Source organism: Lethenteron reissneri, chromosome 18 (assembly GCF_015708825.2).
Source record: "Lethenteron reissneri isolate LAM-NWPU_2019-01 chromosome 18, ASM1570882v1, whole genome shotgun sequence".
NCBI classification, from domain to species: Eukaryota; Metazoa; Chordata; class Hyperoartia; order Petromyzontiformes; family Petromyzontidae; genus Lethenteron; species Lethenteron reissneri.
Window position 1 is genome coordinate 9,162,141 of NC_083796.1, and position 24,231 is coordinate 9,186,371.

The 24,231-nt window shown below is 39.9% G+C and overlaps 1 protein-coding gene across 1 annotated transcript in view; it reads left to right on the top strand.

The window, feature by feature from the left end:
• LOC133343843 (adhesion G-protein coupled receptor V1-like) overlaps window positions 1-24,231 on the top strand; it is a 106,726-nt gene that overhangs the window by 63,788 nt on the left and 18,707 nt on the right. Inside the window, 14 exon segments of the mRNA XM_061553750.1 lie at window positions 226-364; window positions 3,338-3,523; window positions 9,993-10,228; window positions 11,119-11,264; window positions 11,877-12,078; window positions 12,505-12,724; window positions 14,971-15,210; window positions 16,135-16,284; window positions 18,999-19,457; window positions 19,626-19,769; window positions 20,265-20,436; window positions 21,154-21,289; window positions 22,185-23,011; window positions 23,738-23,858. Coding sequence (XP_061409734.1) covers window positions 226-364; window positions 3,338-3,523; window positions 9,993-10,228; window positions 11,119-11,264; window positions 11,877-12,078; window positions 12,505-12,724; window positions 14,971-15,210; window positions 16,135-16,284; window positions 18,999-19,457; window positions 19,626-19,769; window positions 20,265-20,436; window positions 21,154-21,289; window positions 22,185-23,011; window positions 23,738-23,858 — 3,378 coding nt within the window.

Genomic DNA, 24,231 nt, shown 5'->3' on the forward strand with positions numbered 1-24,231 from the left:
TTATTTAGTTCATGCCACTTTATTACCTTACATAGCCCGGGTAACCACTGTGAAACCGTGTTCATATCATGCTTATGGGTGGTGCGTAATAATTGGTGAAAGTTACAAATATACGTAAAGCCAGCGTGCTTCCTGGTCTTATTCGGGTGACGGTACATTTAGCAATCAACAAGCTCAAAACTCTGCCCCGGTCAACACATTATGCAATGCTTTCTTGTCTTCTAGTCTTGAGCGAGGACCTGGCATCTTTGGAGAAGTTTCAGTCACCTGGAGGATGGCCCCAGAGGATGGCAGCGCCTTCGCAGAGACATCTGGCACAGTTTCATTTGAGAATGAACAGTCGGCCGCGAACATTTTCCTCAAGGTACCGCCACTCACCAGACACTCAGCGCGTCGCCACGTAAATCACGCTTCTCATGCGCGGCTTATTGGAATGCTGCTCATCGCCCACATGTCATTGCAAAAACCCAATCCCAGTTTTAATGATGAGGCTGAGTATGGAGCCACCCCCTTATCAAGCTTTATTCATTAACTTTATAGTATTTCCACTTAATTTTTAATAGCAGATTTGAGCACTTATCAGTAGCGCATGCTAATTTAAAATTATAGCCGGAGAGAGATTATAATACTTTCCCGCGGCGCTGAATAAATGTCAGGAAGGCGAACACGAGGCAAAGGTTAATGTGCAGCCGGTGGGTGGGAGCAGTCCAGATTATGGCAAAAGGCGTGAGCGGAATGGAATATCTGAGCAGCGCCACTTTAACCCTCTCTGGGGCAAGGAGCCCAAAGTATTTTGCTGTTGACTTTTAAAAGTGGTCCAAAAGTTATCGTGTGAAAGCCATCGACCTTAAACTGAACATTGATTGTGTTTTTTTTCTCTCGAGTCAATATTATTTTTCACCCATAATCAAATGTGCAGTTGCCCCCCCCCTCCCACCCACCGAGAGGGTTATTTGTATGGTTTATTGAATGGTTTATGAAAAGGTAACTTAAAATAAGATCCAACACGGTGACCGTCTTTATAATAAATAAGCCCGAATTTTTACTTGATGTGAAAGCAAAACATGGTTAAAAGAGAAAGTTGCTGCTTAATACTTCATGTTTAATTAACTTGAAACACCGCATTTTCTAACGATGTATGTGTGGATAAGGTATGTTTGTAACCATAATCGTACCTTCGTAATGCGCTTATTGTTAAAATCTCCTGAAATTCCTGGAATGTGTGATTGTGTTTCACATTCAGAATAGTAACAGTTTAATGATAATAATATTGCACACAGAGGGATTACACAATTCTTCATTAAATTCTTCAGTCAGATAGCCAAACATTTTAACATTTGCTAATATTTTACAAAGGGGCGACAAATCTTAAGTACTGGAAATGGTGTCAAAATACGTGTGGCTGAGTGAAGCGTGTGGTTTAGTAAATTGCAAGCTGGGAAATCTCCGCACCAGTTTAGGAGGGGGCTGCATTTTCAGCTGCAGAATGTAATTGAGTGTCAAGTCTGCCTCCTACCCGGTCGTCACTAAGCAAGAGATTGGGTGGCGTACGGATAAAAGAATGGGTGATGGTGGAGCGAGGGAGGGGGGAGGGGTTATGGAGTGCCAGGAGGATGTATTTGGAATGAGGGGCTTAAGGAGTGAGTGAGGAGGGGTGCTGGAGGGAGTTGTCACTGGATGGGGCCAATTGGGATAGAAGGGGGGCCAGTTGTCTTCTGTGCTTTTCCTCCGTATTTTTGACAAGATATAGAATTATGTTCAAAGCTGAATGACACAACGTATCAATTCTGTAGTGCCGTTCTTCAAACCTATTTCCAGTTGGGGGGGGGGGGTGCCATTTATTTAAATTGGCTTGTGTTGGTCACATGTACACATGTATACATCTGTGCAGGCAGGAGACATCAAATGTGGGGCAGGCAATGATCAAGGCCTTCTTAGGGGACTTAAGTAATCTGAAGCCGCTTAAGAAAATGTTTCCGGGGCATTTTCCCATTATAATTTTAACGTGGTATATATTTGTTTTGTCCTTTTTGTCTATTGTTCTTTTTACCTATTAATTTTGGTTTGTAATGTTTAATTGCTGCAACTCTTGTTGTGCGGTAAGTCATTGCTCTTTGAAATTCACTTACTCTGGATTTATCCGCATTTAATGGGTGATTTAATTAATCTCGTCATGATCCAGCATCTTGATTCGATTCAAGGGAGATCGATTGTTTTGTTATCTCGGTGTTTTTACCCATCTCATTTGTGTTGTTTCCTCCTGTCTTCTGCGTCGCTCGACAATTAGCCTTAACGTAAATCGTAAAAAAAAACTAGTCTACATTTTAACTATGCTATAAGAAATAATATGCTCTTTTAAAAAAGTACTCACCAGTCAGTCGTAGATCATTGTACGTTGATTGTAGAGAAGCGGTGGGGCCGTAGAGAGTGCGGTAAACAGCAGTTTCTGTACTCTATTGTGGTCATGGGACCTTTTTTGCCAGTATCAGAGTATGAAAAATAAGAATAGGGTTTACCCTTTTCTGGCAAATAAAACAGGAGATGTTAAGATGTTCAAACACCAAATAGAAACCTTTTGCAAGGTATCAAGTCTGCATCAACCACACGTACTTCTGGTGAACATGCAAACAGAATCATGCTCTGATAATAATATGTGCACTGTCTTTTAAAGTGATTGGCTTACACCAAACCTGATTCCTTGCAAAATACAGAAATTTGGTTTTTGAACATTTTAACACCTGTTTTATTGCCAGAAAGGGTCAAACCTATTCTTATTCATTTGTCATACTTTCATGCTGGCAAAAAAGTTATCCCATGATATAGCTGCTCACCCCGAGCTATAAATGCTCTGATAGTGGCATTGTCTTTGTACTGTTCACATTTTGGCGTTCTCTGGTCTGACACTGGGGAGACTAGGCCATACAAAACAAGGCTGTCTCTGGTGTAGGCCAATAAGTTTCAAGACAATACCATATATGACTAGAGCATGTTTTGTTTGGATGTTCACCACAAGTGCGTGTGGTTATTGCAGACTTGAATTGTTGCAAACGATTTCTATTTGGTGTTTGAACATCTTAACATATCCTGTTTTATTGCCAGAAAGGGTAAAACTTATTCTTATTTTTCAGACTGTATTACAGTCTCCCGCCAGCACTCGGCAGCTTCCCGAAGCGCACGGCAGGATGCCGGATGGCTGTCGAACTTTTTTCCGGATACGTGAAGGAAGATTTGTATTTGCCGTCTATAACAGATGCCGGTTAGTACAGCATTCCGGATGGTAAAAGTGCCGGATAACAGAGCTTTTTTTTTGCTGTACGTTGCATCGTTCTATATTCAGGCATTGGATGATGACATCCCGGAGCTGCGACGGACGTTTCAGCTGAAGCTGGTGATGGCGAGTGGAGGAGCCAGGGTGAATAGCTCGGCCGACAGCGCGGAGATCTTCCTGGCAGGCAGCGACTACCCTCATGGCAAATTCCACTTCTCCCAAGATCTCATTCACATGTCAGAAGCCGCCCCATTGGTGAGAATTCTGCATTCGCACTTTGAGTTTAGGTTATCAACTTCGAGTTTATGAAAACAAGAATAAAACATGTTTATCTGGTAAGCCTAAAACTAATTTGGAAACTTTATGAGAATGTTTTACATGTATTTAAATGATTGGCGGCCATTTGTTATTTTAAATGTTGGAAGAACCGGAGTACCCATGAAAAGTGAAATCAGTGCAAAAAAAAACATATAGACAGGTCAGCATCTCATTGTCTGTCTGGCCATCTATTGGATTGCTTATCGTACAGCTACAGAAACTGCAGTCGAACTGTGAATTTCCGCGACCCTGTTACCCATGGCTTCTCATATCCGCAGGACATAAGGTTCCACGAAACCTCCTATTATCCCTGCCGCCCCATTTTTCCAAATCCACGTTTTTCTCCCTCGCCATCCCAAATTGTTGACCAGATTGCGATTTAACACGTAGGCTTTCGCGACCAATCTCATCCATAAGAGGGTTTTTTTGTGATCTAACCCAACAAAAAAAAACTCTATTACAGATTGCGATTATCCAGTATTTTTAAATCCTTTATATTAAGTTCACTTGCTTGCTTGCTTGCACGCTTACGACCGTGCAAATCTTTCTGTCGTTTTTTAACCCACTTCCCGTGATCCAATCGAGCTGACATTTTGCACACAGACTCGTTGTGCGTGACAATTTATTTTCGTGATATTTTTTTTTCAAAATTTGACACTTTTTAGGAAAAAATCAATTATATTTAATTACCAATTGCTTAATGGTGGCAGGCAATCATCTGACCCATAGGTGGCAGCCATCTCAAGCCAGAGGACGAGAGGATTCTATCCGCCACGCATATAAAGGATTTATAGTGAAAAACTTTGTTTTTACGGGTTAATTTTATTCACGGCGAGATGGAGTTCATGCACAGATACCATTGCAGATGAGAGGACCTGTGCTCTTCCTCCCTTCTGCAGGACAGACGAGGAGTGTTCGTTTTTTGTGTAGACAGTATCAGAAGTTTTACACGAAAAAAATCTAAACCTGCATGTCTTGATGGTTGAATTTTGTATTAAAAAACAACATTGCTAAAGCACCCCACAATTCACACGAAAATAATATCAATGTAAGTGGATTCCCAATCTGTAACGCTGACTTCAATGTACGTATCATTCGTTAATTACCATAGTTTTTGAAATCCCCATTGAAAGCCTGTTATTATAATCAAGCTACAAATCAAATACTCCGCATTCAGGCTGCACATTTGAATTGTCTAGCTAAATCCCACAGAGCAACTAGAACAGAAAAAAGGGCTCAAATATAGTTGTTAGAAAAGAGATGAGTCAAATTGTGAATGACAACAAAGTCAAAGACGTTTGAGAGGATGGTGTAATCTAAATCCAAGAGGGTACTGTATCACAATGGTAAGTGTCGATTTAAAGCTTTTGTGACTGCAGGGATTCATCTTCTTGGTTCTTTCGGTAAAGTCACGTAGAAGGGAAGTAATACAATAATAAAAATAAAACATAATAAAATAAAATATTATGATATTATTATATTATTTTATTATATTAAATTATTTTATTTTATTATGTTTTATTTTTATTATTTTATTACTTCCCTTCTACGTGACTTTACCGAAAGAACCAAGAAGAATGTTAAGTGTCTCATATGTGAAAGTGCGCCGTCAATTACGTATACTTGAGAAATACTGTAGGAGCATTTTTGGTATGATTGGAATGAAATGTGTAGTCTCTGAGTTGAGGAATGTTTGACTGGATACCATGCCAGGCTATCAAAAGTAGCATAACAATACTATTCAAGTCTAATCACTCATTGGTGTTATCTAAAAGGATATCTTAAATGTGGAGCTGAGGTTTTTGCATGGTTTTGGAGATTGCCCAGAGAGGGAGTGTCTCATTTCAAGTGAAGTTAATGAAATCATAATTTTGATTGGACGTCTGTAAAGAAAGAGCTTCATAGCTAATCGATTTCTTCTCGATAATACAGTCTTATTTTGATTAATACGAAGGAATGTATTTGCTCAAAGCAATGCACCGTCGTATATTTTATGAGAATACTAGTTTAAAATATAAATGATAGAAATTATATTTTACATCAACAAGAGTATTGTGCATTGTGTTCGTGTTATATATGGGATTGTAAACTTAGAAACATGCGTTTATATGATGTGGCTGCTATACATTTCCACATGATAAGTCAATTCGTTGAGCTATCATTTGTGGCAAGGTCGATTTTGAAAAATAACTAATAGCTCAGTGGGCTTTACATGGATAAATAAAAATAGTTAATTTTTGTTTATCTTTTTGTTTTATTATTTACTTTCCTTTCCTATACTTTGCACTCCTATCTTTTTTTGCATTATCATTTGTAACTTTCTGACTTGCCCTTACTGGACATCTGTGAAAAAAGCTTCATACAACATCGAATTGCTCCAGGATAGATAAAGATTCTGATTCTGATACCTTCCGAGCCAGATTCTCTAACGAGGAAGGGTGCAATCGTTGTGTTTCCCTCTGCTACGTGTGATACATTCTTACATAGGTGATACCATGGATGGCAGTGGGTACCCATACATTACACCCACGCCCTCGACTTGTCAGACTCAAGGAAGGGCATGGGGCTATACTAGTAGAGCATAGCCCCCCCCCCCCCCTCCACTCCCCCCCTGACTTAAATTCCCTATACACAACACTGGGATTGGTTAAAATATTGCAATAGAGGTTGTTATAAGTAAGCTAAAAACGGTGTGTCAGTTTTCACGGTTGTGAGTCTCATTTGCAAGGGTGACCTGGGTGACGAGAAATTACCAAAAAGCAAAAACAATCAAAACACAGTAATTAGTGATGAAGTAAAGTGATCAGAATAAGAAAAAAACACGGCCACAATGGGGAATAAAAAATATTGCAAGTCAACATGAAATCGAAATTAAATATTAAATTCCCTGCAGCCGCTAATCGACTCGGGCAGATTAGGGTTGCACGTCCTGGGGACTTCTTCAGGAACCGACGCTCCAAGCATGCCGGACAGTGCGTGGTACAACCTGGAAAGACATCGGGAGAGCAGAGAAACTCTGCCGTGGCAGAGGTGGGATGCTCAGGATTCTGGGACAATTCTGGAAATGAAGAATACTTCACTTTTCTCCTAACATTTGATGTGGAGTTACAGAAACGTCGTGTTTGTACGGACTACTCTTCGCACATTAGTTAATGAGTATCTATGATTAAAAGTGATTTTGGAATGTTAAAATAAGTCACGTGTAATCTTCGCCGGGGTATCGGACGCACGCGCTCTGCATCTCCAACAGCGCCGGCAAGGAAACATCAGCTACTGCTCGCTGGTAGATACTGCTATTTTACTGTTGCTGCCATTTTACTATCTAAAGTGACCTAACGATGCACAATATCGCCTCTAACCATGCTTCCAATCCACCGCTTCCACGGCACCATGGAGTCGGCTACCTACGCGTGTAAGGTGGTGGTACCACTCATGGATTTATTTGGTTCGCGGTTTGTCTGAATGGCACGTGTTATATTTTGTAGATAACTCATGTGGATTTAAGTCGCTACTATTAATTACATGATTTGGAAGGTTCTTACGTAAAGAAAAATAATCTCTAAATTGGGCATTGAACATCATTAGACCTCCTTTGCCAGTAACAATTCAGCAAGGGACATCAAGCACCCTACTCTACAGTGACACTCATGGATCTCAGTTATGTTGAACATCAGGATCTAGTAAATCATTCAGCTGATCAAGACATGACCCGATCTTGATGTGTTTTGACCTTGACCAGGTCACATTCCGATCCATGCTTGTTCAATGCAATCTTCTGATCCAAACTGAGAATACACACCCAAAAACTAGTATTGTTAAAACCAGAGCTATTATATAAAACATAGTATTTGTCTACATAAAGGGAAGGCATAGCGTAGTTGATTAGATAAGAATTTAGTAATTAATTTATTCATAACAGCCGTTAGATTAAAAACATGCCCAGGCAATTTTTAATGAATGGGGAAAATGAGACCTTTATTCAAAAGGCCACATACTTGTATAAGCAAACGCGAACAACATTTAGAACATGCATTAATAAGCTTTAATATAAATAAGTATAGACATCATCTACATTATACCCCAAGCCATCATCATTTAATCATCAAACTCTACCGATTGTGACACTACAAACAACATCTCATCTATTTATTTAGCAGTCGATGCTGCAGTTGCCTCTTTATCAACTTATGCAATTGGGGGTTGCATGCTACTGTGTGGAAAGAAAAATCGTCGGTATACCTTCCAATTCCTACATCGAAAACGCAACCGTATTGTCACATGATCCAAAGGGATATGCAGATTTAATTGGAAAACAGCAGTCATGGTGATGTTCTAAAGATAGTCGGATGCATTACATTTTGAACAAACATAAGTATCAACTCACATCTGTGACAAACTGAAAATCTGTTTAACACGTAAGCTTTCGCGACCAATATTATGCATAATAAACGTTTTTGGGTTAGATCGCGTTATTTACAACATTTACAATTTGTGGATTCAGTCTTCAACATCCCCGGTGTGCTAAAGTAGTGAACTATTTGTCTAATGTCAACGTGACACTTTTTTACTGATTGGCCATGTCGGGTGGTGGAGGGTCACGACACATTTATAAATAACGCGATCTAACCCAAAAACGTTTATTATAAAAAACTGAAAATCCTTTCCCACCGTAGGTGGTTTTGTTAGCAGGAACTCCTGCTTGCTTCACTGGAGGCAATGAAAGAGAATCTGCAAATCCATTGTCTAAGCTTACCATGATATCATGATATGGCTAATAACCATGATATCATGATATGGCTAATAACAATGATGACTTAATGACCCAGAATGCACATTCCATCAGATTTATGAAGCTAAGTTTGATTGATCCTGGTCACTTTTTGGATGGGTTGTGCAGTGATCTGAGGTGTGCAGCAGAGGGCAGTGCCAAAATCACTATGGTAGTTCTACTGCACTACTATGTTCCACACTGACCAGCACAGTGATGTGTGGTCAAATAACCTTCACAACGGCCCCGTTGTGTTTGGAGGCCCTCATCCAGCAGTGACTCTACGGCACGTTATTTTACACCGTGGATCATATCGTAGCTGTAACCTGTATAAAAATCAACGTGGAAAATAATGTAACAAATGAGCATTTTCGTATTCAAATATGCAGATATTAAACATAACGTTCAGCATAGCATTACCGACAAAGGTAACATGCACAATGCATGAAAGACGATTCTATGGGGTGGGTGGAATTCAGAGTTGATCAATTGGAGACTTGCCAATTTTGCTTCTTTTGTTTTGTCCTTTTGGGAATGTCGATGTAGTTGTGGAAGCATGGTGGGCATGCGGCTCCATGCCCACTAGAGTCTGCGGCTTTCATGGAGATGCACAGTGCTTACAAAATCGCTGCATTTTCCTGCAGCCCCGTGCTTTGATCTGCAGAACATTGCTAAACAATTGCTCACTTATATTCCCTCCGTAATCTGGGGTTGATACAGCACTGCCTTTTAGGTTCTTTGTAAGCGCAGCTCCGAGTGGGTTAATCCCGTTTAGGGACTGGGTGGCAGCAACATGAAAGCAATCGGCCTAGTGTGTGCGTATCCTGCTAAGTGAGAGAATTGTTGATGTTAAGCAGAATTCTCCGTGTAAGTACTGAGAACAGCAAATCTCGGGATATAATTATTTGGAGATTATGCTTCAGTTATGGACTATCCTACTCAGATTGGTATTCAACCATGGCCCTATTGTTTAAATATGTAGATTTCATGACACCAGATAGAAGCTGAAAGTCAGTTGCATCCGATTGCATGTATCTTCTTGAAGGCAAGGGTAATACTTATATATGCAGTTTGCAGAAAGCTGTGGGAATTGAATCAAGTTTCCTCTGCAAGCGATGGTGCATTCCTATTCACGTTTTACAATCATACAGCCCACAGAATAATTATACAGCACGTGCAACTATTACCCACTGGCTGAAGTGCACCAATTACAATGCTCTAGATCACTTCTCCGATGAATACTTTGTCGACATAAATCCGTCAGAAATAAAGTATTTAAGGCTCATGAAATGTAATGGGGATGCTTTTTAAGTGTATTGTTAGATATTTATTGCCACATTTAAGTTAGTCAAAGAGTTGGATGTGCTTTTAAAAAAACGTTGGCAGTCCTGAGATAGTGGTTGAAATTTGTTGGCTTCCCACAAAGTGGTACCAATTTTAGCCACCTCAGAAGGTTAATCATAGGCCCAGCCAAGCACAGCTTCGCATTTAAGCTGAAAACGACTGCAAGTCGAGTGCTCTTACCACACGGCCACTCAACCCGATAATGAATATGTAAATTCTGAACGAATGTGACTTGCACGCTTTGAGCCATCTCTCTACAGCCTCCGTCGCTTCACTCGGTGTATTTGTGTGAAGGCGAACGCGTCTGTAGTACGTGACGGCGGCAGCCTGGGTTATGTGCGACTGCTGTACCTCACCGTGCCTGGCACGGCCACCGAAGGCCGTGACTATGAGCGGCTGCACGGGGATTTGGTGTTTGAGGAGGGAGAGCGGCTAAAGCTTCTCGGACTGAAGATTCTGAACGATGAGATATCGGAGGGGCCAGAGGACTTCTACCTCAATATCACCCAAGTTCAGCTGATCTCCGATGGGTAATTTGATAGATGCACTCATAGAATGAAATATTACGGTCCCTGTAACCTTTGTGCCCATCAGTTTGGCAGGATACCTCTCCAACAATGAATTTGGTTGCAAATTATTACATTTATCACACATTTAACAGTTAAATGATTCGAGTTTCTTTCTGTTATATTTGCCAACCAATCCTAGATACGTTTGCTTTCTCAAAAGGATCACAGTAGTATTATTGTAATCTAGTTTTTGTTTGTGTGACATTATTTGTAAGCACACAAACATGTTTTTTTCTACATTTGTGAACTACACTATTTGAAACATTGATGCGGATATTTCAAATGCCATTTCCAGCAAGTTTTTAGGCAGCATTATCTATGTAAGATTTCTGTACAATTTTCACTTTGTAATGTAATCAAATCATTGCATTAAACTTAGGTTTAATGCATTAAAATAAAAAGCAATCATTTGAAAATGTGCCTACCGCACTTTTAATGTCCCAATTTGAAAAACGTTTTGGAACGTCAAATTTTTTTGATAAAGATAATAAGAATTCGCTTTTCAATAAATGATGCGGGACTTTTGTTAAGACACCGTTAACATTTTGCACTGTTTAATTAGACTCGTGTTCAGAAATTAATTTAACATTAATCCGTTTTGTTTTACACGTAAAAAAAACCGTACATTTGCAGACATCTAAAAAAAGCAGTGCTAAGCACTATTATAAAAGCATGAGCAAAATACAATTTAGAATTTCATACAGAAGCAGAGCGCACGTTTTTTTTCTCTTTTTTGCAAACTCCGCAAGTGAGTACTGTGAAGCTAATCCCCAGTTTCATGTGACGCGTTTGCATTAAGTTGGCTGGCACACGCAGCAAGTGGCAATTTGTGCTTTGCGCGGCGTGTGCAGCGAGAGGGATTCTGCGGAGAGAGAGCGTGGCTCGGGAGACGAGGAGCCGCCTGCTCTGGGTGTTCCCTTCTCCCTGCGGGTGCTGATAGAGAAGGATGATGGCGCTGAAGGGGTCATAGAGTTTGACTCTGCATCTGGCATGTCTGGTGAGGCAGAGTGCCTTCCACTAACACCACCAACCGCGCACTATCAATCACCCGAGTGTTTTTTTTTTACTTTTTTTACGACGTTGATTACTCAAGAAAAAGTCTGACAAGTAAAATATGAAGTGCAATATTAAACGATGTTATGCAAAATTACCAAAATAATAAAGTGCAAATGCAAATTTCTAAAAAAAACACTTTTACTTGCAGAAGATGTCACATCAATATGAATAATCGGATTATTTTAACATTTAAAAGTTAAATGTTGTCTCTATCTTAAGTGCAAATATTAACATGTCTGCAAGTCTGATAATGCACTTTGACCTGCAACCTGTCATCGAGCTATGCCTTACAAGTTTATTTCAATAGTTTGGATGTTCTCCAGGCCCACCAGCATCCTTCAACCTACAAAATACAACAAAAATAAATTGGCCAAGTAATCTCATGTAACACTCACTTGAAATTAAGAGGAATTAAGAGATTCCTAGTAAAAAAAAATGCTACAAAATGCAATCTCAGAAAAGTTTTTACTTTGTCACTCAACTCACTTTGTGTGTGATCATACTTGCGTGTGCGTTCACACATACATGCGCCTAATCTTCCCGTGTCCTGCAGTTGCGGAGGAGGATGGTGTTTTGCTTGTGCCACTGGCAAGACACAAGGGCACGTATGGGTCAGTCATGGTCCTTTACGTGTCAAGGGGTGTCACAGCTCAACCCGGGGGTGTAGATTACCTCCTACCGGATGGCGCGGCCCTCTTCATGGATGGACAGAATGTCAGCTTCGTCAACGTATCCATCACCGATGATGACGAAAGGTGGGCAGCTCAGCTGAGTGCACCAGCTTGACTTGCTACCAATGCAGCAGCTTGCTTTGAGCTGTGAAGGTGTTTGGTTGAACGAAATACGTATACACCGGTGTTATTTACGGAGAGTATTTATGGATGTGATATAAATATATGTATTCTTTTTTTGCTTTTAGTCTTTACTTGTTCTTCTAATTGGCACTATGTTAACAAAGCAGTACACTAACTATTGTTTTCTTTTTGCAAGTTTGTAAATAAATTCTGCTCCTTTTGATTTTGAGTGAGCAGCATAAAACTTGTGCAGACATCGATGAAATATCAAGGACTTTAAAGTATCAGATGGGGCGTGACATATTCCGTCTGTCACACATTAGCAGCTCAGGATTCGGGAATACAGATCAGGATTTTCTCATGCCTATATTTCTCTTGCCTGGACAGAGAGTTTGAGGAAACCTTTGAAATTCAACTGGTTTCAACAACGGGCGGTGCAGTGCTGGGCTCACGTCTCATCACCACCATCACCATAGCCAAGAGCGATGCTCCCAATGGCCTCATAGGCTTCCTGGGAGGTACGCGGCTGATTGTTCCCAACCCCAATGTTACTCACCAGCTGGTGCTACCCATCAGGAGGAGTGGAGGCCTTATTGGTGAACAGCAGGTACTGAATGCTTGCGTTTTTTTTTACTTGCGAATATTTCAACTGCACCTGCAAAAGATCAGCAAGTCTGTTTAAACAAAATGCTCTTATGTAACCAAACATAGGTATTTGTGAGAGTAATCGGAGCTTACATCCCACTTGTTTTAAACTGTATATTATTCAAAACTGTGCTCTCCGTGAAAATGAATGGCTCTGAGATTATTTTATATGTTAGTGCATAGCAATAAGGGTCCCTTGCCCAGAATATTCATCCGGTTTATATTTTTGTCCTAAGAAGTTTTAACGATGAAGGCGGTGAGTTTGATTTTGTTTGTGCTTGGTGATTAGTGGTTTACTTATTGAGGAATTTATGGGCAGAATAGTGTTGTGGACAAAATAACGTTAATATATTAATTTATCCCATTATGCATGCTTTAAATAATTGTATATGACCATGCCAGTTTTAAAATATCCATCCACTTAAAATATGTACATTTTGTATTGAAACAAAATATTGCCATGCTTCAGCAAATAGCAATATTTTTAATGCAAAATATATCTGGCAGTTTTGCGTGAACATGTTCTCGGACTGGTCTCTTTCTCAATTGGTAAATGGTTTGTTTTCGAATCATATCTGTTTTTTTTTCTATATTTCATGAATGCCGCTATATAGGTATGCAGCTAACATCGCCAAGTTCACAAGAAATCCATTTTGAAAATGGCTTGAAAAGGAGGTGTTTATCCCAACATATTACTCAAATTCGAAGTACCTACATTGGCAGTGTGCGGCAGCTGTCTCATTTCAAATGTTTTCCTTCAAGAGGGCTAGGGATGTTCGGCCTGACGTATAAGCAGATTTTTTCCCTGCAGCCCAGCAAACAATGAAGGCTGTGCTTCTGCAATCTCGCCTGGTAAATCCCTGCACACGCCTGATAAGCGCAGGCAAGGCAAACGCTGGAATAAGTACAGCTGTCAGTAGGGAAATGAAGACATCACAAATGTTATAAGCACCACATTCCAAAACTAATAGAAATGTCTGCACTATTTCATTTCATGCATAAGCTCTGCAAACATGGCTGGGTGCAGATTACCCTCCTGAGTGACACCATTACACACTGGACAGGCCGTTTTCAAATAATCTGCCCTTTAAAATTGCCTGGTAGTATTTGTGCATATAAAAGGTCAATCTAATTTAAAGAAGTGGACAGTAACCACAGATTTTCGTGTACTTCATTAAAATCTGATTGTACCGAGGGCCAGAGTCTGTGGGGGGAATTGAAAGTGTTCGAACTTCTTCCATTGCAGCAAATATATTGGGTTTAGCCCCAAGTTAATGCCTGACAATATCCTCAAATAGAAAGGGGAACAAGTAATGTCTTGAACTATGTTGATGACTAGTATTCATTTAAATGCAATATAAAATTGTCGACAAGTGATAAGAGTAATAGAGTGAAATTTTCTACATTTTTTGTTGTTTTGGTTATTGGTCAGAAACATTTTTACTTTAAAGATTTGATACATTGTAATACAACTGGGTATAGGTTTGCTTGTACTAGATATAGGCCAAATATAGTATGTGAATGTGTGAATGTGTAAGGCGGTATATAACGAGTATCTTTGTAATGCAAAACTGCTAATTCTCATAACTTTTTACTCAGTGAAAACAAATAGGTTTAGTAAAAATATGTATTCGTAATAATTGATGGATTAACAAAAAACAAATAAGGAAGACAATAGCGTGAAGTAAAATAATCATAACAAGTCATACATACTTAATTTGGAGCTTTCGTGACTGCAGGAATTACTCTTTGGTTCTTTCGGTAAAGTCACGTATCAAGAGAAAATAATAAATTAAATAGCATTTAATTTATTATTTTCTAATAGTCATACAGTGCAATGTCGCATATCCGACTTTCTGTGGACTGAGTAGGTGGGCATGCTAAAACATTGGATGTGTGAAGATCTGTATAAAATGACAGTTACAATATACGCAGATATATTGCACTAGATATGGGTGGTTTAACTGGTCAGGGAGACTATGTGATGCCCGGATGTGCGACATTGTATTGTACCTGTAAACGTGTTCTAAACCCAAGCATTTGCAATATTCTTTTGTGTTTCATTTGTTATCCTACCCCCACACCAACGATTAGCACGGTTAGCTGCGTACGCTGGGAACTAAGTTCAACAACATACACGCACGCATACAATATCGCATTAACGGAAATCAATTTTCGTGATGGTGACCGTTTGTCTCATCCCTTCAGGTACACTGGGAAATTTTAGGTCCCAACGGTGAGCAAGCCTTGCCAGAAGAGAACCAAGACCTGCTGCCTCCAGTGCAAGGGCTCGTGGTGTTTGATGATGGCGAGGGTGGAGAAAAATATTTGAGGTTACAAGTCCTGCCGTACGTTGGGGCGGAAGTGACAGAGACCTTTTTCATTCGACTGCATGGAGTGATAGGAGGAGCCGACCGACAGCCCGAGTCCTGGGAAGTGTCTCTCACCGTACGTAGAAGTGAAATGCAATTTATCACCATCAGGGGTCCATTATCGTCATTTAGCTTGGGTTGGTAGAGCATTGTTTGTAATCCAGCAATTTGTACGTGGGGGGTGGGGGGCGTTGTCGAATCAAACAGACGCTTTGTGTGACGTTACCATCTTCTGGGCTGTGAGCAACTCTTCAAGAAGGCAGTACGATAAGTAGGTTGCTGACATTCCTGTTGCAATGTTTTGGTGGGTTTTTTTCTCCCGCCCTCTAAAATGTGGGCATTCTCTTTTACAAAGATTGACAAGCCAACAAGTTGTCAAATGTGCAGACCTTAGTTTTTTTTTTTGCACTTCCTTATCGGCCGCATTCTGCCCCATTGATTCTAAAAGCCGTGCTAAGTTTTAATATTTTGACACCAGAACAGCTTTACCTGTGTTCGTGTATAGTGGGCATATCGGTAGATTTACACACCCGACACAGCTGTGTGTCTGCCCCACAATGAGGGCTTTTTACACACCATTTCAAAAAATGTCAATAAACTCGCGGCTGCTGTGTAGATCCAGCATAGATTTTGGGCTCTACGGCTTGGACTTCATGGTTGACTTAGCGTGACTCCACTTTTGAAAATTCCCCGTGCAATTTATACAACATTAATGCAGGGGGGAAATGATGCTCGTAGTGGCCAAGGCAAATGTACAGCGGAGGTAATGGTTGCATTTTGTGAAATGTTTTAAAAATAAATGTTCCTTAATATACGGTACAAACATTGGAACATCTCTCCGTCATACTAGGATGACCAGAGAGGGGGGCACAGGTGTGGTCCATGTAAGAGATGCAGGGTTTAAACAATATATCCATATCTTTTTTGTAACTTTTTTAATATGAATATTTGTCGGTGTTTATTGAATAAGCCATTAAATATGGATTAACATTTTCTGCAGATTCTCAAGCACGGAGACCCTAATGGAGTAGTACAGTTCACTGAGCAGTCTTTAATGCATAAAACAATTGTGGAGCCCACGGTGAAAGAAGGCCCTCTCGCACTTACCTTCCCGATCACCAGAAGCAAGGGAACTATGGGAGACATTGAGGTACGCCATTGCGACACCACTTCTGGACCACGCAACTTTCGATTGGAACAGCGTTGCTCATTGCGTTGAAGTGGCTACCTCAACATTGAATATCAGTGTTTTGTTGGCCATTATATGTTGTTTTACATGTTTGACGTTCGGCTATTTGATGCATATAATGGTAATGTTGTCGAGATAGTTTATGTTTGTAAGTTTTGTTTAACTTTTTTTAAAATTCCATGCACATTACATTTAACAGTGATGACTGTTTAAAGAAAAATGTTCAGTGCACACAAATTACTGGGAATAACGTCGTAACAAAAGAATAGCGATCTCTGTTGTATTGAAGTTTTACGAATAGGACATGGTGCAAGGGGATTACCAGGTTTTAAAAATTATCACTCACTTTGTATTGTCATTATAATCGTGTAAAAATCCAAGTAAAATCTATATTTGCAACAAAATAACGTAAAATATAAAGGCTTACTTTTGCTGTATAACTGAATAATTCTATTACCCATGGGCTGAAAGTGGATAAAAAAAAATTTCTTAGAAAATAAATTGCATTCCTGTTGTTTTGTTGAGCTTGCAGTGATACAACTATTAATCATCTTGCTCTACAGCATGCTAATGATCCCCTTTTAGAGAATAACAAATACAAACAGGAATGTATTTTTAATGGTGCCATTGATCAAAGTGGCTTTGCTGAACTTAATTAGCACTGTCTTCGCCGGTACAGCGCTCAGGACACCGTGCGTCATCTGTTAGTGGTCCCAACATTTTCGAGCACCATCGCCACCTCCGGAGAACCACGGCTCCCCCCCCCGTATAATGAGGCGAATCCAGCGCGAGATCCCGGCTCATCTAAATTCATGCGGGCAGCGCAGCGCGCACCACGCTCCATTATGTGCGTGTCTGGGGTGCGGAGATAGACTCATCGCTCTGGCTTGTCACGCTGGCCGGGCCCGGGATAATTAAGGGCCGGGGCCGTTGCGGCCCCATTAATCCTCGTGTCGTTGTGCCCCTGTTGTGCGCTTACAGGAGGTTAATGAAGTGATGTATTTGTGCGTGATATCTGAGATGTGTCCTGCGAGTATTTAGGGTGATAAATGTGAAGAATGGTGAAATTTTGTTACGCGATACCTTTGGTCCTAAGTCGGTAATTTTAAAATGACCAAGAGGCAGATAAAGTGTGTGTTTAGCTTATTTATTTCGCCCCGTAGCGTTTTAAGGGTTACTTACTGAAAAGTATGCATGCCAAATATTTGGTGATGAATTTGATACATAAACTGGCATGCCAGGGAGGGAAACATAATAGGCAAGTTTCTCTTTTCAGACACTTGGAACACCCTGTGTCTTGTGGTCATAAAAAGTACCGTGCTTTTATTAAAAGTAATTTTCCATTGCAAGTGAGCACTTGGACAGGTAGACGAAGACTTAATACAACTGCATTTATATTTGAGATGTTTGCCTAAAATATTTTTTCGTCCCATTAAAAAGCAATTTTATAAGCATATATAACGTATTTTCTTTTCTATACTGTTGATATTCAAGAAAATGTAGAGCAAATTTATAATAACACAAGTTACATGAAGCATTGCTATCTCTGATGTTTTATTACCGTACTTGTAAACACACTTTTCAAGTATAGTTATATTGTCCAAATTCAGGCAGATATTCTTGGAATGTGATGGTATGTCATACATTTAATCCATCTCAAAACTAACTCTTAAATGCGTTTTTTAAATAAAATTATGCAAAAGAAAATTCCTAATGTTGTTCTTCTGTTACATGTTCTTTTCTGGTGTAACATTTGTTTTTTACCCGTCTCAGAAGTAGCACGCTCTGTCTCGCGAGTTCATCTCTTGACATTTCTGCCTTCCATCCTGGACCCTGCTGGTTGCTGTGTTGTCGCGTAATCAAATGTCGTGGTACTTTATGTTAATCGCGTCCGATTTTGAGTGCTGCTTGTGATGTGGACACTTTTCGCGAGATTAGGTAAAGGCTTACTGTACGATCGAATGACATGAAAACACTATTATCAGTTTTAAAGTACAGTACAGAATATTCCTTTAATTTTTCAAAGCCACCTGATAAGCAACATAACATGTTATTAACTGCATGATCCCCGTATACACCTGTTGATTAAAGTAAAAGGAAATGTAGGACCACATTGTTCACTTAATATCAAAAATATACTTTCCATCAATGTACTAAATGAGACATTTCTCAATAAGGAATTGGCCAAACATCCTCAGCAGGATCCTCATTAAACATTCGTGAGACTTAGCTGAGAGTCTTCTGGGAAAAAATAATAAGAATTTAAAATTACGATTTAAAACTTTCGTGACTGCAGGGATTCATCTTCTTGGTTCTTTCGGTAAAGTCACGTAGAAGGGAAATAATAAAATAATAAAAATTCAACATAATAAAATACAATTCCCACGACGTTTCGGCCACAACGCAAGCAGCCGTCCTCAGGTGAAGAACAGGTTTGTCGGAAAGACGCGTGAGAACTGTATTTTATTATGTTAAATTTTTATTATTTTATTATTTCCCTTCTACGTGACTTTACCGAAATAACCAAGAAGAAGAATTTTAAACTCTCATGAATATTTAAATTGGACAAGAGGTGACATAAAAAAATAAGCTAGGAAGACATGCCATGGATAACAGTTGAGGACCTATTTTTATTACTTTTTAAACGACCTTCATGAATATAATTTCATTTGCAGGTTTACTGGGAGGTTCAAAGTGACGCTGGGGTTGAAGAGGATTTTGAAACAAGTCACGGAGTGGTGACAATCCCTGACATGGAGAGAGATGCTGACATCATTCTTTGGCTCCTGCCGGATGATGCGGCAGAGCTTGATGAGACTTTTCGCGTCTCCATCACTCGGGTGGAGGGAGGGGCCGAGATAGAACCTGGCAGGAACAGTACCCTACTCACCGTTCCTGCCAACGGAGATCCACATGGTATTTTTTCACTGCTGCCCAATTTGCAGGCAGTGGTCAGCAGCCAGAATGTGACCCGAGCGATCAAGCTGAACATCAGCAGGCTGGCGGGAGCCCATGATGATGTGGTGGTGTCATACCACGTCCGGGCATCAACAGGCCAGGATATTGGCTATGGGAGCATAACTATACAAGATGGGGCCTCCTCTGGCTTAGCATTCATTCCTATTTTAATAGAGGTAATTATTATACCCATTTATAACACTTAATTATGATGATACTTTTTTTTCTGTTAGTCATGTTATGGTGTTTTACGGCATGTTGAAACTTTTACTAAAGAAAATAAGTTTTATGGATGATAAATATTTTATATTGAGGATTCAAATGTACGTGTGTGTGTGTAACAGGAGTTTCTACCTGTCGGCTTCACATTCGTGGCGACCCTCACAAATGTCCGCCTGGCATCTGGCACCTCCCCCCGGCCTCCCAGAGTCCACAGTGATCAAAACTCCGTGATAATTACAGTTACTGCTGAAGCTGCAAATGCCATGGTGAGGACCTGCTTGAGCACATTATTTGTATATATTTTTTTATTATTAATATTTTTTTACTCTGGTGTCAGGCCCATGCTCAAAAAGGTGTTCAATCCCTGATGTCAACCAACACAACGTTGAACATTTAATAATTATATGTCCAACACCTCTAACTGAGTAACTCCAGAAGGCTTGGTGTGATTGCATAGGTGTGATACATTTAATTTTCAGAGTGTTAAACTGTACCAAGTGTGCAATGAAAGAGTTGCACGCTTTTGGGCGAAAAACCCCCACATATTAAAGTACGAAGATGTATTATTCGTCTGCACATGTCCATAATGTTTCATCGGTTAGTGTTGAACGATCAGCACATGCTAAGTTTGAAACAATGCATTAACGTATAATAATAATAATAATAATTGTCACACCCAGTACATTACGTAAGGTGATCAAATATGATGTCTGAAAAAATAATATGCCAATGTCTCCAATGTTTTTGATGTGTGTGCCCAGGTGGGTTTTGAGAAGACAGTTGTCAGGGTGAGCAACGTCAGCTCCGGCGAGTGTGAGGCTGTGGTCTCCCGCTACGGCAAATTCGGGGATGTCACTGTGCACTGGAACAGTGGGTTTCCAAAGGGAAGCAGCGCAAATGCCTTTTCAGCGGGCATAATTCTTCCACCAGCCGGTACGTACAAAATTGTAATGAGGATCAAGCCACCGTTTTGTTTTGTTTTTAAATCAAAATACACGTCAGCTGCTTGTATTTGTTATTATCCCAGGTGAGCCATGTTCATCTAATACTGGCACAATTTCAGCCTTGGCCGTGCACCGCCGTTTACCTTTTACCGTGCCTGGGAGTATTATTAATAAACTTTGCACCCTTGCAAGAAGAGACATTAGGCCAATTATTTCTGTTTGCTTCATTGTGGCAGTAAATGGATCTCGTGATGCTTTGCACAACAGCAGATCATTATGTGTCCGTGTCATGGCCATTTTGAAAGCATAATTTGCCTTTGAAGCTCCAAATTCACCAGCAGGGAGTGGAACAAAGTTTTCTTTTAACAACCTTTCTCTTCATTAATAGCTCCGCTCTGTGCGTAGGTGTTCACATAACAAGAAACTACATATAGCATAGACAGCATTAACAAAATAATATATGTTCATTTATGTATGAGTCATTTTAACCTAATTTGTTATTCATTAAAGAGGGTAACAATTTACTGAACTTTTCATTGGTTGTTTCAAGTGGGTACCATCCTTTATATACGACATAATGATTAGTATTGGTTGTATAATCACAAAATGGTGTGTAATTATAAATCAATTATAAGCAGAACAATTCCTTTTTTTTACTGCATCCAGGTTTTTAAGTTGATTGAATTGTCATTGTGTTTTCCTGCAGGTTTGATTCACTTTGCCCATGGAGAACAACACCATTCTGTAGACTTTAGGCTGATGCCACGTAGCAAGCAGCTTGAATCATTTGCTGTTCATATCACACAGGTATACAGCAGTGTAACTGGTGGGGCCAAGATAAGGTAGATGATACCATTTCCCCTTCTACTTTAACTCAGAGATTTTTATCAACAGAACGATGTGTGGCAAATTAGGGATGTGATCAGCCTTTGGTTGCATTATGTGCTTGTTTGGTTGTATTTAACAGTTCGTGCCTAAAACAATATTCAGTCATAAAATAGTTATGTTTGCTGAATTCATTTGTTTCTTTGCATAAATGTACAAACGTGAAAATACGTGTAGGTAATGCATAATCAGAATGAAGTTTAAGTGGGATTATATTTATATACGTTCAGAAAGGGATACTGATTTTAAACTGGCAGAGATACATTCACCCCAGATAGTGTGATGGGACATAAACAGCTTTGCAATAGGATTAAGGGATTTTTTTTTTATTCCTAAATCTCAGGCTATGGACACATTTTTGCTGTTCATGACAAATCAGCTAGGTGCAGCTGTGCACAGTGGGTTTAATGCCATGTGCAAGTATCGAGCTGGGGGCAATGTTTTATTTCCAGGAGAAAAGAAAAAAACATACCATGTGTCTGTAAATAAGTGTATTACTATAAGCACGTAATATAAATAATACTAAAATAATAAAAATAAAACATAATAAAATAAAATAATTATATTATTATATTATTTTATTTTATTATGTTTTATTTTTATTAAAATAAAATAATTATATTATTATATTATTTTATTTTATTATGTTTTATTTTTTATTATTTTATTACTTCCCTTCTACGTGACTTTACCGAAAGAACCAAGAAGATGGATCCCTGCAGTCACGAAAGCTTTAAATCGAAATATAAATAATACTGTGATACTTGTTCACAATTAAAATAGTCTTGCTTTGATGAAAACATATTTTTCGCTGACTTCACATTTTTCTTCCCCTGATATTTGTCTCTGAAGGCAGAATCAATCATTTGCCAAAATCGAGCCATTTGGAGTCTTCCAGTTTGACCAAGCCGTGCAGCCCCTGAGGATACAAGAAGCCAATGGCTCTGCCGTGCTGAAGATCCAGAGACTGTATGGCTATGAAGGCAATGGAACTCGACTGACATACCAAACCATCAGTGGTTCAGCTACACCAAACTTGGACTTTGTTCCTGTGCTCGAGGGGGAAGTGATATTCCAAAGGGGACAAATTGAGGCCCTGATAGAAATGTCTGTGCTTGATGATGACATACCTGAACCGGACGAGGTGTTTTTCGTTAACCTTACTGGCTTATCTGCTTGGCCTGAGCCTGATGACCCAGAGCATAGTCCACGACTAAACCCGGATGGCAGCTCTGAGGCCATTACCATTGTAGCAAATGATGACCCCCACGGAGTACTCGGTTTGAGTCCCAGTGAAATGCTTGTTGTGGAAGACAAGGTCCACATTGTAAAGTTGATTGTCCGTCGAGTTCGAGGGCTTTTTGGAACAGTTGGCGTGACTGTCAGAGCTGCAGGAAGCCGATTTGTTCATTCTCTATCGGCCTCCGTTGAGTTGCAACATGCTCTGGCCAACAATACGTTACCGCTGGCGACAGAGGGAGAAGACTTTGAGTCATTGGATGTGAACGTGAGCCTGCATGAGGGAGTGCCGGAGGCTTTAGTCACACTCACGATCCTCGATGATGATGTCACGGAGGGCAAGGAGGCTTTCTTTGTATACTTGACTGATCCCATTGGAGGGGCCTCAATAGCAACAAATGACTCTGGACTGAGAGGATATGCTAAAGTAATCATTCTAGGTAATACGACTGTTTCCATTGTGTGTGCATGCATGGGTGTGTGTGTGTACATACGTATAAAATGCGTGGTTTAAGTGTTACTGCTATAAGCATATACATTGTGAGGTGTACCTTGCATAAAGGATTTTTATTTGAATTCTATCTGAATATTGCCTTGGCAGATTGACAAATACTCTATCCCAGGCTGATGGGAAGTTTCACTCTAATCATGCTCGTTAGCCTCAGGAACAACTGGTGTTATAGATTAATATGCAAGTGCATACACATTCATATTATGCCTGACCTATATATTTGTTGTTTGCTCAAATATTACGTAAACATTTTTTTAACTTTTTTACCCTAAGCTAAATTAATATGTTGTAAAAATACATGAGCTTAAGATTATTATTTCACCATTTGTTTAGCAAATAAAATGTGCACGGGCAATTATTTCAATCTACTATTCAAAACCAGGTGTAGGCTAAAGAATTGAGTCTAACAAAAGGTTGTTTTCAAAATATATCATATCATGTGGTGCTATTTGTGACCAGTAAATGTAATAAAAAATATTGCATTGTTATTAATATATTTATTGCATAATTTCCACATTGCAGCCGTTTTGGCCAAAAATACAGCTTATTTCCAAATCTTGGTGAAATATTCAATCCAATCATATTACAGCTGGGAGGAATGCTTTGTTCTGGTTTTGTCGATAATTTACCACAAGCTGTTTGTTGCTCGCCCTAGGAAATGATCTGCAGAATGGAATGTTGGGATTTTCTCCACATTTCCTGTTGGGAGTGGTGCTGGATGAAGATTCGGAAGAAGGTCGTTCTGCAGAGCTCATAATTATACGGCAGAAAGAAAGGTTATTGTTATTTTCATACAGTTGTGGCAAGTATATTAAAGCCTTTCCTGAGCCTCCTATCGGTTAACTCCGTGCAGGCGTGTCTTGCTCTCCCAGCGTTCTTTCTACGAAAATTCGCTATAACGAGCATTTTGAATGTAGACCAATTTGTTCGCAAAACGAGCAAATGTTTGCGTAACGAGTAGAGACCGAACTATCGAATGCGTACCGTGAGGCGGCAGGGGGCGAACCGTGGACCGCAGTTGTTTGTTTACCAGTTGTGCTGTGTTGTGTGATTTGCCATGTGGGAGAGGGGGGCTCGTGGTTGCACTGTAATGGGTGGGTGGCCGAGCAGTGGGTGGGGGGGGGGGTTAATCACAGACGCTGAGGACAA